This window comes from Chiloscyllium plagiosum, unplaced genomic scaffold, assembly GCF_037043375.1.
Source record: "Chiloscyllium plagiosum isolate Xiang-an unplaced genomic scaffold, Cpla_swu_hap1 HiC_scaffold_9, whole genome shotgun sequence".
NCBI lineage: Eukaryota > Metazoa > Chordata > Chondrichthyes > Orectolobiformes > Hemiscylliidae > Chiloscyllium > Chiloscyllium plagiosum.
In genome coordinates this window covers 68,077,416-68,091,645 of record NW_028270147.1, presented here as the reverse complement: position 1 = coordinate 68,091,645, position 14,230 = coordinate 68,077,416, and the positions used below count along the sequence as shown (strand labels likewise).

Here is a 14,230-nt window from a genome sequence, read left to right as displayed (position 1 = left end):
CCGGGGTTGGAGGATTTGAGCTATAGGGAGAGGCTGAATAAGCTGGGGCTGTTTTCCCTAGAGCATCAGAGGCTGAGGGGTGACCTTATAGAGGTTATAAAATCATGAAGGGCATGAATAGGGTTAATAGACAAGGTCTTTGCCGTGGGATGGGGAAATCCAGAACTAGAGGGCATAGATTTCTGGTCAGAGGGGAAAGATTGAAAAGGGACCGAAGGAGCAATTTTTTCACATGAAGGGTGGTGCATGTATGGAATGAACTGCCAGAAGAAGAGGTGGAGGCTAATACAATTACAACATTTCAAAAGCATCTGGTGGGTATATGAATAGGAAGGCTTTGGAGGGATATGGATCAGGTGCTGGCAAATGGGACGAGATGAATTTATCTGGTCAGCATGGACAATTTGGACTGAAGGGTCTGTTTCCGTGCTGCACATCTGTGACTCTAATTGTGAAGCTGTCATATGCAGGTAAAAGGAATTCTGTGGTGCAAAGCTCTGCTTCATTTTTAGATCAGTAACAATACTGCTTTGGAGATTTATAACTCCTGGAGAGTCTCAGACAATCCTTGTGTGGATTTTTTTTTGGAATTTTTGCATACCATATTTTGAGTAAACAAAAATAAATACATTGGATTTTTATGGAAAAATAATAGCTAGTTAAATTGTAAGTAAGATTCTAATTATATGTTTATGAAAGGCTTAAAAACGGCTATGGGTGTTCATCTTTTACTGTAATCAGTCTCAGGAACAAAAATCATAACGTAAATATGCAATAAACAAACTGTAGAATATTCATTTTACAAATTAACCTTTTTTCCAAGAGCAATATAAATAAATAACAGACTTTATGAAAATAACCCAAGAGAGAATTTTCTATTGTGATTTTCTTTTACTTCAGCAAATGCCGAGTCCTTGGAGATGCACATCCTCTCTGGAGGAAACAAACTCCAAATTGCTCGTTCACAGCTGTCAGACAGTGGAACTTACACCTGTGTGGCATCAAATGTGGAGGGAACAGCACGGAAAAACTATATCCTGACAATTCAAAGTGCGTATATACTTCATGCTTAAAGAATATCATGAGGCCATTGCAAACTTTCCCTCCAGGCTGCTTTCAATCTGCAATGTATTGCGCAGCAAATCAAAAAAAAGCAGTTATACCAACTTTCTATTTGATATCAGTGCAAGTGCAGATAGACACCAGTCTAAAAGACTCCACAGGTTGCAACAATTGGGCTGTGCACCACAATAGAAAATTAAAGTGAATATTGGTTGTTGCACAGGTCTGCTTGCTATAACATTTTATAATTTATATTGCATAGCAATAATGAGGCAGTCAATGCTAGCTGATTGTAGTCCAAAAATCCAATCTTCATTACTTACAGCCTCTAAATGAATTATTTATACATGATAGTTATAATGAAATATTAAAGTCAGTACTATTACAATCTCAGCAGATGTTATTATTGGATAAATTCAATCCCAGACCAAAAATTAACTTGTAGATTAACATTTAATATTAAAATGGAAGTTTGTTATGCAGAAGAAATGAGGATAAAATAGAATAAAATGAGCTATTACATAAAACAATTTTAAAGATTTTGAAACACATAATAAAATATAATATTCCATCTATCCCAACAGCACCCAAAATTCCCTTCTCTCTCACATCCATAAGCTTAACTTCACTGTCACTTTCAGTTCTTGATCCAGAAAGTATGATAGTGTCTTCCTTGAGTATTTGCACAACAGAACTAAGACTTTTCCAGCTCCAAATAACACCTTCAGGATTCTAACAAAATGCTTCTGTTTTGAAGTATTCAAACTAAATTCCTACACTGAGATAGGAGAAAGTGAGGACTGCAGATGCTGGAGATCAGAGCTGAAAATGTGTTGCTGGAAAAGTGCAGCAGGTCGGGCAGCATCCAGGGAGCAGGAGAATCGATGTTTCGGGCATGAGCCCTTCTTCAGGAGGGCTTCCTGAAGAAGGGCTCATGCCCGAGACGTCGATTCTCCTGCTCCCTGGATGCTGCCTGACCTGCTCCGCTTTTCCAGCAACACATTTTCAGCTCCTACACTGAGATAACCTATTTCCTAATAGTTCTCATCCATCTCCTTTCTTCAATCAAAATAGTTTTATACATCTGACTTCAACAAGAATTTCTGCGAACTGAAACCAAAAGATTTTCTAAATTATTGTGGTTTCCACCAAGCAATTCCAAATCCTTCTAACTAAAAGCAGCTTAGTGTTGTTCAGTGTTTATTCTTTCCACTCATAAAACTCTTCTGACACAAACACATTGCCATTACAACTGCAGGAAATCTCTCTCATAACAGCATTAAAAATAAGGCTTCAAAAATACTGACAAATTAGTCTTTAAATCCCATCATAAACACACACAAGCCCACATACCCCTAGTTCAAAATTCAAACCCTACAATGAATTACATTGAAATTTATATAAACCTTACACTTACATCTTAGAGGAGAAAGTGAGGTCTGCAGATGCTGGAGATCAGAGATGGAAATGTGTTGCTGGAAAAGCGCAGCAGGTCAGGCAGCATCCAGGGAACAGGAGAATCGACGTTCGGGCATTAGCCCTTCTTCATCTTAGAAGTAACCATGGCATTTTCTACTGTAATATCTATCAAAAGGCAATAGATTGCTGCTGCACTTTTCCGGTTTCAGAAACCATCCTAAATTTTATACAAAATCAAAATTCTGTGAATGCTAAAAATCTGAAATAAAAACTGCAAATACTTAGTATATCTGGGAGCATCTGTGGAAAGAAACAAATGTAATTATTAATGTAAATGATCTGTTGTCAAAAGAAACAGTTATAAGTTGAAACTTTATTTTCATACATTTAGCTTTAAAGAGTTATCAAGATCAGTGTATTTTAAAATTCATTTATTGAGTGTGGGCATCATGAGCTGTACCAGCATTTATTGCTCATCCCTAATTGCTGTTAAAAGTGTTGGTGAGCTGACTTAATTGAACCACTGCCTTCCACTGTAAGTTGATCCACAATACTGTTCGAGAGGGAGTTCTAAAATTTTGACCCAATGTCATTGAAAGAATGGTTTATGAGCATACAGTTCTTTTTAGAGTGGCTGATTAAGAATGATGGTTATTCTGGACAATGCTGTTACAGTTCCTCCTAACATATTCGGTGCGGAGATGCCCAGCGATGTCAGTGTTCTAGTGGGTGAAAATGTGAAGCTGATTTGTGCTGCAGATGGTAATCCCAGACCTTCTATTCAGTGGCTCAAAGATGGAAAACCCCTTACTGCTGATGATGATGAACGATTGAGGTAAATTTGGATCAGAAGTATTATCTTTGTGACTTTCAAAGTTGTGGGAAGGAAATTGTTTAAATCTTTCACAGGCAACTCTTGTCTGAATGTGTAATATAATCTCTTAATTCCCACAAGGCTTCAACTGTCTCACACACAATCAAGGATTCATGTGCTTTTTTTTATTGATTTCTATTATTTCAGACCCCTTTCCCATTCTGAAACAACAATCCTGAAAAATGGAGGGACCTCCAAAGTCCCTCTGGTTCTCTATGCTTTGTAGAATCCTACCATTCATTGTATATTCCTTTGCTTTTATTCCCTCCCTAAATGTAATACCTCATGCCTCTCATTATTGAATTCAATTTGACAACTCTGTCCATCTGAGTAGTCTACTAATATTTCTCTATAGTCTGCAACTTTCCTTAATATGAATCACATGGTCAATTTCTCTCTTACTACATGCTTCTTAAACAGGCCCTTCACATTTAAGCCTAAATCACAAAAAGCAAGGGAATCCTGTGAGAACTTTTGGAAACAGTCTTCCAGTCACAAAAACCTATCATTTCTTATCCTTTGCTTCCGCTGCTGAGTCACTTTTATATTTAATGTGTCACCTTCCCTTAGTTCCCACATTTTTCTGACAAGTTGGACCTTGTCAAAAGCCTCCCTAAACTCCATGTAAACAATAGCAAAAGCACTGGCATCATTGCCCTCCTTGTTATCTGCTCAAAAAAAATTAAATTGATTCACACAGATACGACCATCCCCTAGTAAATCTATGCTGTCTTTGATTCATCGGTACCTTTAAATGACAATTCATACTGTCCATTAGAAACTTACAGCAATAGTTTGCTCACTACTGAGGTTAGGCTGACTAGCCTGTACTTACTCAGTCTGTCTCTTCTTGGATTTTCAAACAACTATACAATATGATAGTTCTCCTGTCCACACATCTAGAATGATCAGAGACTCTACTGTTTCCTCCCTTGCTGCTTTTGGCATACTGGAATAAATTTAAACTCAACCTGGTGAATTATCCACTTTCCAAGATGCTAATCCCTTTAATATTTCCCTTCTCACTTTATGCCATCTAATGTTTCAATATCCTCAGCAACAGTGTCATCCTGTTCTTCACATAAATGTGAAATATTCATTCAGTGCAATGTATCTATTTTCTGCCTCCAAACAGGAATTATCTTTTTGGTCTCTGATCTTTCCTTACATGTAACACAATACTGGTGTGCAGTTCAGTCACACAAAGCACCTGTATTGTCTCAGTATGCCTGTCAATTTGGTGTCAACTTTCACTTAATTAGTGCTATGAATTGATGGTGATTAGGAAATAATTATACAACCTAAACTCTTCTCACGTAGGGTGACTTTCATCTGGATGCTGGAGTAGTTTTTACATACAGTGTCAAGATGTATTAGTGCTAACGCACCCATTTAATTTGAAAAAATATTTTGTTTATTTCTATTAATGTTGTATAAAGTAAAATAAGTTTAGCTACTACTCCTGATTAATATTTAAAATTATGTCATAGATGTTCACATAATCGTTAAGGACCTGAATACATTTGCTTTTCAGTGGATTTTAGCGAAGACAGATTTCTGTAAAATTTTGTGGGCAAGAATTTCTTCTGGTTTACTCTACCAATACCTTGTTTTAAATCCAGAAACCCCAGCTAAAAGATGTAAACTGCTGGTGATGTTAATTCCTCAGGTGTTTCTACCATAGTTATGCTAGGAGAGAGCAGGAAACCCCCAAGACATATTCGGGTATCTCTTGTTTGCCTCATTGAAAAAAAATATATTGAGTTTTATGTGTTTGTTGTGGCTCTCAGAGTGAGTCCAGACGGTAGCGCCTTCCACATTAATGGTACAGTGACTACGGACATTGGTAAATACACTTGTGTGGCCACCAATTCTGCTGGTGAGGAAGATCGGATTTTCAATCTCAACGTTTATGGTGAGTAAAATGTCATAGTTCTATCAATTCAAAACTTTCTTACAGCTCTATTATTTCTTGCTTTAACTTAAGAACAAAAAGGACAATAACAGGGGTGAAAGGATTGCAGATATAAATGTACATACAAATATATGCATGAGGAGTAGAAATAAACCTCTTGGCCTCTGGATCCTGCTTTCATTCAATAGGTCGTGGCTGAACTGAATACTTAATAATCCTGTCTACCCCTCATCAAGTTTCACCACTTGAATGTTTTGAATAGAGAGAGGCTATAGATTGCTTCTTGATAAGCAAAGATTCTGCCTCCACTATTTTTTGAGATAGAAAGTTCTCTAGAAACTCTGAAAAGGATTTTTCCTCACCTCTGTCTTAAGTGTGTGACCCCTTATTTTTAATGATTATATCTACTTGGCTATTTGTTTATATGTTATTGAAACAAAGCAACTTAAAATCCCAAGTTCAGTGCCTTCCTGAGTTGCTGTGCCTAAACTCAGTCAGGGCTGTAGTTGCAGTTAGAAAGTATTGCCATTTATATAATATCTTGTCACATTATCATGACATCCCCAAATGCTTTACATGATGCATTACCTGTTATTTGTGAGTTAAACCAGCTGCCATTTTATATGCAGCAAGATCTTAGCTGATAATTTTGGTTGAGGGGAGCATTCTTGCCTGAACCTTGAAAAAACTCTCTGCTGTTCTTCGACTAACACAAAGGGATATGCAGACAAGATCAAGCAGATAAGATTGTTTAAAGAACCATCTGAAAAGCAACATCTCGGAGTATTGTAACATTTGACTGCCTAGTTTATGTGCCCAAGTCCTGAAGTGATGTTTGAATCCTCACTGTTAGGTGAGAAATCCCTAACGCAACCATATTGACATTTTACTCAAGATTTTAAAGGAAATGTCTAATTACCATCTAGTGACCTCTGCTGGAAAATGTATATGTTTACAGGATTGTATTTGACCACGCCTCAACCCTCCTTTCGCTATGACCCCCCTAGCCTCTTGATTCTGCTGTGTAGTTCAATAGGTCGTGACTGATCTGAATACTTAATAGTCCTGTCTATCCCTCATCAAGTTTCATCACTTGAATATTTTGAATAGAGAGACTCTACACTTGCACATGGTGAAATAGCCTGTCAAAATTCACTGACAAAACTGATCTGCGTAACTCACACCAAGAATTTTCATGAAGCACCAGAGTGCTACCAGTATCCACATGGGCTAAAGTTAGGCATATGTATAAACCTTTAGGAGAGGAGGGTCAGCAACTGGAACATAGGAATGTAACATTTAAGATTAATCTTCTGTCCTTTTTGTCTTTGCATAATAATATTGATGTAACCTTAGAATATGTCATCATAAAGTATTTCATTTGATTCCTACTTCAGTTTTGTAACATTTGTACATATTAAGGATTTCAAAGTTCTGGAAAGGAGCTTTTCAGATTGCAAGAATCTTATGTCATTATTCTTTCTAATTCACCCGCTATGCATAAAATGATGAGTCACAAATATTTGCAACTATATAATTGTTTATTATTTGTATTTTAGTTCCACCAACCATTTATAGTGATCTGAATGGGAACCAGGAAGTCACAACTATACTGGACAACTCTGTTAACATTGAGTGTATGGCTTCAGGTTCCCCTCCTCCACAACTGAACTGGTTAAAGAATGGACTACCTCTGCCCATTTCCTCTCAGATCAGACTTCTATCTGCTGGGAAAGTTTTGAGGTGAGTTTTCCAAATTACATTTAATTAGGAAACTTGACTGAAGGGCCAATATCTAGAAGGTATGAGATATCATTGCTGCTGAGAAAAGGAGATGATAAATTAAGAATTAGTGATTATTCACTCCTGAATCACACAATTGTTATGGCTGAGCCTGAATTGTCAGCATCAATAAGAAATCTTAGAATCCTGACTGTATGGAAACAGGCCCTTTGATCCAACAAGTCAACACTGACCTTCCGAAGAGTAACCCACACAGACCCATTCCCCTACCCTATTATCCTATATTCACCCCTGACCAATGCACTTAACCTACACATTCCTGAACACTATGGGCAATTTAGCATGGTCAATTCACCCATCGTGCACATTTTTGGACTGTGGGTGGAAACCGGAGCACCCGGAGGAAACCCACGCAGACACCAGGAGAACCCGGATCCCTGGTGCTGTGAGACAGCAGTGTTAAGCACTGAGCCACCATGCCGCAGATATTTGAAGAGTAGCAAAGATCATTTCCACCAATAAGTAAGGTTACAAAAATAGAAATCTCTGGATTAAACTCAGCAGGTTTGGCAGCATCTGTAGAGAGAAAGAGATAACGTTTTGGGTCCAGTTACCCTTTTTCAGAACAAGTATGGTTAACTAGCAATGTCTTCCACTAACCTAACCCCAATCAGTTTGGATAAAATTGGATACTTCTGGACTTACTTGTTACTTTCTTACAGAATTGTGCGAACACAAGTGTCGGATGCTGGTACATATACTTGTGTGGCCTCTAATCGAGCTGGTGTCGATAACAAACATTACAACCTAATAGTGTACGGTGAGTTCTTGGTAAAGATTCTGCATTACTTTACAAATTGTACACAGTGGTATGTGATATTTATTGTTATGGGCCAGACCAAACCCCCTCAAAATATGTGAAGGAGATAGTCTCGACCCTAACTTTTATCTTATTAAAAGGCAAGTGTCAGACACTGCTTTCCAGATGTGATTTGATTGGTCAAACTACTAGGCTTTCAGAAAAATATATTGTATTCTTACACCATAGTTAAAATACAAACAAAAAAAATGAATTGGCATAACTTTAAATCTATCAAAATAGTTCACAAAATAGTATGTATTTTAACTACTATTCACCAACTATTCCAATGTAGCAGCACCTTTGGCAAGCGAAAATTCAATGAAGCAGATTTTCCTTGCTTGCTATCTCCTTCAGTCCAGGAGAAGAAATACGGACAGAATGAATCTAGCAGCAGAGTAAGAATGGAAGCTTTTTGCAGCAGCAGAGAGAGAGAGAGAGAGAGAGAGCCGTATCTAGCAAATTCTTTGTATGATCCCAAGGCTGCTGGCTTCTGGCATTTTGGGTTATTTTGATGATAATGGAAGGTCTCTGTTTGCAGTCAGCAGATCTGAGTATCTCCTGCCTATCCTTTACAACTGTTGGAGGACTCGCAAGGGGGCATTATTGAACCTTGGGATCATCGTTCTTCCCATCACCTAAATCTCTTGGCTGTCAATGGAGAAGCAAATATGGGAATGAGTAACCTTACCCATGTATCCCTGGTTTCAACATTGATCTGCCTTTGATCTATTCCATGTTCCTGTCATTGCTGCAAAATAGTCTTGAATCCTTGCTTTCAATTAAAAAATTAAGAACGTTTGTTTTAAATCACTCTCAACACTTTGAGTCATCCAATTATTTATAAACAGCAAAGATCTCTCTTCCTGCCAGAGAGCCTTTAACTTGGTTGCACTTGACACAGATCCACTGTAGATGCCCCTTTAAATCAGTGACCAGTCTTCTTCCCAGATTATGGCCAGTGAATTCTATGCCAGGGTATGCTGTTTTCTAAGCTCCATTAGGAAGCAGCCCAGATTCCAATATCTTCTTGGGCAGCAACTCACCAGTGGCCAACATTTGCACCATTGTTGTGTTACGAAATGCGGTAACCCCTCTGCTAATTTAAACCAGACATACAGAAAAGCTCACCTCACGCAGTAATCTGTTAAGTTTAAAGTGGCAAAGAACTATCCTAAATGTCACTATTTGAAGAAAAATTTAACAATTTTATCCTTTAAGTCCAAAAGAGAACATTAGACAACAATTATTTACAACTCCTTTCTCTTAAACCTATCTTTTACCTCCCACTCTACAATACTGTTCGGATTTAAAAATCCTGATTAAGGTTTATTTAAAAAATGCTGTTTCAAAACCAGCCAGCTGTATCAATTCTCCTTTGTAGATTTTCCTGAGTTGTCTTCAGTCTTCTGCTGCACAAATTTCATGTGGACGGGTACTTTTATGAGAGCTATTCTGCTAGCAGTCTGTTGGTGCTTGGTTGCTCTTTGCTGTTCTCCTCAACTGTTCAAAATACCCAATTTTATATATCCCAAAACATTGGACAATCTCATTGGTTTGACATCATCAAAACATTAAAATTAAAATTCTATTGGAGTTTGGTATCTTGGGGCATAATTTAAGCTGGCCAAATTTGAATTTATTGTATACCATGGCAACACAGCTCCAGCTATTTGTTTCCCAACCAAATGTTACACTTTTAAATTATTCAGCAGACTCTGTGCTTTCAGTCAGTCCTTGCCAGCTTTCAGTCTCTCTCAAATGTACAGTACACAACCACACCTTCATAACAGCTGTTTTATTCATCCTATTGGTGGAGGTCACATGTGTTATTCAGGCATGAAGTGACATGGTGTGGGATAGATAAATGAAGATTAAATGTGTATTGAGGGGGAATGTTTCCCCAATTGTTATGAATTTGCGAATGTATATTTACTATTTTATTGTAAAAAGAAAGAGGAGAATTTGATCAAATGAGACTTCACAGCTCTTTAACTGGGCTTTCTTTGTCCCTTATAGTCCCTCCAAGGTTGGATGATGCTGGCAGCACAGAAGAGCTCACTGTAATAAAGGGAAATTCAGCTTCCCTAACCTGCATTACTGATGGAACTCCAACTCCAACACTAGCCTGGCTTAAAGAAGCATTACCTCTCAAATTAGGCCCTCATATGACAGTTAGAAACCAGGGGATGTTGTTGCAGATTTCCATGACTGATGTGAAAGACACTGGAAGGTACACCTGTGTGGCAGCCAATGAAGCTGGTGAGGTGAACAAACACTTCAATTTGAAGGTGCTGGGTAAGTGAAAAGATTCCTCATCAAGGATAGAAAAATAACTAATAAATTCTCTCTATGGATTCACATTTTCTGAGAAAGATGCACAAGGTTGAAATATATAAGACCTTGATGCATCTTGAAAGGGTAGATGTGGAAAGGATGATTCCTTTTATGGGAGAATCTAGAATTAGAAGTCACTGTTTAAAAATTAGGGGTCGCCATATAAAACAGAGATAAGGAAAATTTTTCATCTCAGAAGGTCTGAGTCTTTAGAACTCTCTTCCTGAAAAATGTGGAAGCAGAGACCTTGAATATTTTTAAGGAAGAGTTGGATAGATTCTTATTAAGAAAAGCAGTGAAAGGTTATAGGAGATGGTGAAAAATTATCAAGGTAGGCAGGAATATTCATTTAAGGACCAGCCATAATATTATAGGATGACAGAACAGGCTCAGGGGGCTGAATAGCCTACTCCTGCTCCCTAAAATAAAACAAAGAACTAGGGAAGTTGGAGATCTTAAACAAAAACAGAAATTGCTGACGAAACTCAGCAGATCTGGCAGCATCTGTTGGAAGAAAGCAGAGTTAATGTATTGAGTCCTGTAATCCTTCATCAGCCCTGAGGAAGAGTCACAACTCAAAATGCTAACTCTGCTTTCTTTCCACCAATGCTACTAGACCTCCTGAGTTTCACCAGCAATTTCTATTTTTACTCCTGTTCCATGTTTGGCAGTTTGAGTTTGCAACGTAAGATAGAACATAGGAGAGGAAACTTTAGAAATCTAATTTAAGACAGGAAGGAATGAAAAATTAGGGAACAGAGAGACTTGTAAAGACAACATTAGTTGCAGGCAAAATTCTATAATAAAAGGTGCAATAACACAATGCTTAGAAAATAACACAGATTTACACTGAGTCAACATGAATTTATGAAAGAGAACTTATATTTGAAGACCTGATGGAGTTCTTGGAGGTAAATAATAGAATAGATCAGTGGAAACAAGTGGATGTGCTATTTTAGATTTCTAGAAGGTTTTCAATAAGATTCTATACAAGGCATTGGTATACACAATTACAGCATGTGGGATTAGGGAGGCTACAGACACTGGTTAACAAACAGTGCAATAGGAGTAAATGTGTCATTTCAGGTTTGCAGATTGTGGATTGGTGGTTACTGCAAGAATCAGTGCTTTGGCCCAAGCTATTCACAATTTGTATCAACAATTTAGATATGGTGTGTAAGAATAATATTTCTCAGTCTGTAGATGACATGAACTAGGTGGAATTCAAAGCTGTGAGGTTATGCAAGGATGCTTTCCAGGGATTTAGAGAAATTAAGGGCATCGGTAAAAATTTGACAGATGGAATACAATTTGGAAAAATGTGAGGTTAACCATTTTGATTGGAAAACAGAAATATGAAACCTTTCTTAAATGCTGAGAGATTGGGAAGTGATGAACTTCCGAGGAACTTTGTGTACTTGATCATGAGTCAAAGAAATTTAACATGCAGACACAGAAACCATTAGGGCGACAAATGGTTTGTTAGACTTGCTTTTAAGAGGATCTGAGTATAGGAGTAACAATATCATGTTGCAGTTAGATGGAACCTTAGAGAGCCCACATCTGGAGAATTTTATACTGTATTGGTCTCTTTATCCATACAAAGATGTACTTGCTGCGAGTCGTGGAAACAAAGGTTCATACTTTCGCGGGATGGAGGTATTGTGCTGTGATTAAAATTGAGTGGGTCAGTATTCTCTGAAATTTAGAAGAATGAAAGGTATCTCATTTTAACAAGATTGACAGGGTGCATGCAGGAATAATGTTTCCTCTGGCCGGGATTGTCAGAATCTCAGAAAATGGAGCTGGCCATTAACAATGAAGATGAGAAGTAATTTCGTAGAGAGTGGTGACTCTTTGAAAACATCAGCCCAGTGCGTTGGAGAATCGTAGAGATGTACAGCATGGAAACAGACCCTTCAGTCCAACCTGTCCATGCTGACCAGATATTCCAACCCAATCTAGTCCCATCTGCCAGTACCCGGCCCATATCCCTCCAAACCCTTCCTATTCATATACCCATCAAAATGCCTCTTAAATGTTGCAATCGTACCAGCCTCCACCACATCCTCTGGCAGTTCATTCCATACACGTACCACCCTCTGCGTGAAAAAGTTGCCCCTAAGGTCTCTTTTATATCTTTCCCCTTTCACCCTAAACCTATGCCGTCTAGTTCTGGACTCCCTGATCCCAGGGAAAAGACTTTGTCCATTTACCCTATCCATGCCCCTCATGATTTTATAAACCTCTATAAGGTCACCCCTCAGCCTCCGACGCTCCAGGGAAAACAGCCCCAGCCTGTTCAACCTCTCCCTATAGATCAAATCCTCCAACCCTGGCAACATCCTTGTAAATCTTGGCCTAACCAATGTCCTGTACAGCCGCAACATGACCTCCCAAATCCTGTACTCAATACTCTGACCAATAAAGGAAAGCATACCAAATGCCTTCTTCACTATCCTATCTACCTGCGACTCCACTTTCAAGGAGCTATGAACCTGCACTCCAAGATCTCCTTGTTCAGCAACAGTCCCTAGGACCTTACTATTAAGTGTATAAGTCCTGCTAAGATTTGCTTTCCCAAAATGCAGCACCTCGCATTTATCTGAACTAAACTCCATCTGCCACTTCTCAGCCCATTGGCCCATCTGGTCTAGATCCTATTGTAATCTGAGGTAACCCTCTTCACTGTCCACTACACCTCCAATTTTGGTGTCATCTGCAAACTTACTAACTGTACATCTTAAGCTCGCATCCAACTCATTTATGTAAATGACAAAAAGTAAAGGACCCAGCACCGATCCTTGTGGCACTCCAGTTGTCACAGGCCTCCACCACCACCCTCTCTCTTCTACCTTTGAGCCAGTTCTGTATCCAAATGGCTAGTTCTCCCTGTATTCCATGAGATTAAACCTTGCTAATCAGTCTCCCATGGGGAACCTTGTCAAACGCCTTACTGAAGTCCATATAGATCACTGTTACTGGCAGGGCATTCCATGAACTAACGACTCGCTGAGTGAAGAACCTACCCCTAACATCAGTCCTATATCTACCCCCCCTTAATTTAAAGCTATGCCCCCTTGTAATACCCGACTCAATACGCGGGAAAAGGTTCATACTGTCGACCCTATCTAACCCCCTAATCATCTTGTACACCTCAATCAAGTCACCCCTAAACCTTCTTTTCTCTAGTGAAAACAGCCCCAAGTGCCTCAGTCTTTCCTCATACGATTTTCCTTCCATACCAGGATGTTGCCTGGTATGGAAGGAAAATCGTATGAGGAAAGACTGAGGCACTTGGGGCTGTTTTCACTAGAGAAAAGAAGGTTTAGGGGTGACTTGATTGAGGTGTACAAGATGATTAGGGGGTTAGATAGGGTCGACAGTATGAACCTTTTCCCGCGTATTGAGTCGGGTATTACAAGGGGGCATAGCTTTAAATTAAGGGGGGGTAGATATAGGACTGATGTTAGGGGTAGGTTCTTCACTCAGCGAGTCGTTAGTTCATGGAATGCCCTGCCAGTAACAGTGGTGGACTCTCCCTCTTTATGGGCATTTAAGAGGGCATTGGATAGGTATATGGAGGATAGTGGGTTAGTGTAGTTTAGGTGGGCTTGGATCGGCGCAACATCGAGGGCCCAAGGGCCTGTACTGCGCTGTATTCTTCTATGTTCTATGTTCTATGTTCTATGTACATCTACTGCTCTACCCTCATCAATCTTCTTTGTTACTTCTTCAAAAAACCTAGTCAAGTTTGTGAGACATGATTTACCACACACAAAGCCATGTTGACTATCCCTAATCAGTCCTTGCCTTTCCAAACACATGTACATCCTGTCCCTCAGGATTCCCTCCAACAACTTGCCCACCACTGAGATCAGGCTCACTGGTCTATAGTTCCCTGGCTTGTCTTTACCGCCCTTCTTAAACAGTGGCACCACATTTGCCAACCTCCACCTCCAGTTCAGTCTTCTTCAAGACTATGATCAATAGATTTCTGCAAATGAAAACATAAGGGATA

General features: G+C 39.0%; 1 protein-coding gene across 3 annotated transcripts in view; it reads left to right on the top strand.

The window, feature by feature from the left end:
- The window catches only part of hmcn1 (hemicentin 1), a 607,098-nt gene that overhangs the window by 469,839 nt on the left and 123,029 nt on the right, over nt 1-14,230 (top strand). For all 3 annotated transcript variants that reach the window (XM_087990747.1, XM_043699541.2, XM_087990748.1), the window contains exons 63-68: nt 901-1,050; nt 3,157-3,316; nt 5,146-5,270; nt 6,830-7,013; nt 7,736-7,833; nt 9,892-10,170. In XM_087990747.1, the coding sequence (XP_087846873.1) occupies nt 901-1,050; nt 3,157-3,316; nt 5,146-5,270; nt 6,830-7,013; nt 7,736-7,833; nt 9,892-10,170 (996 nt within the window). The remainder of the gene's footprint in view (nt 1-900; nt 1,051-3,156; nt 3,317-5,145; nt 5,271-6,829; nt 7,014-7,735; nt 7,834-9,891; nt 10,171-14,230) is intronic.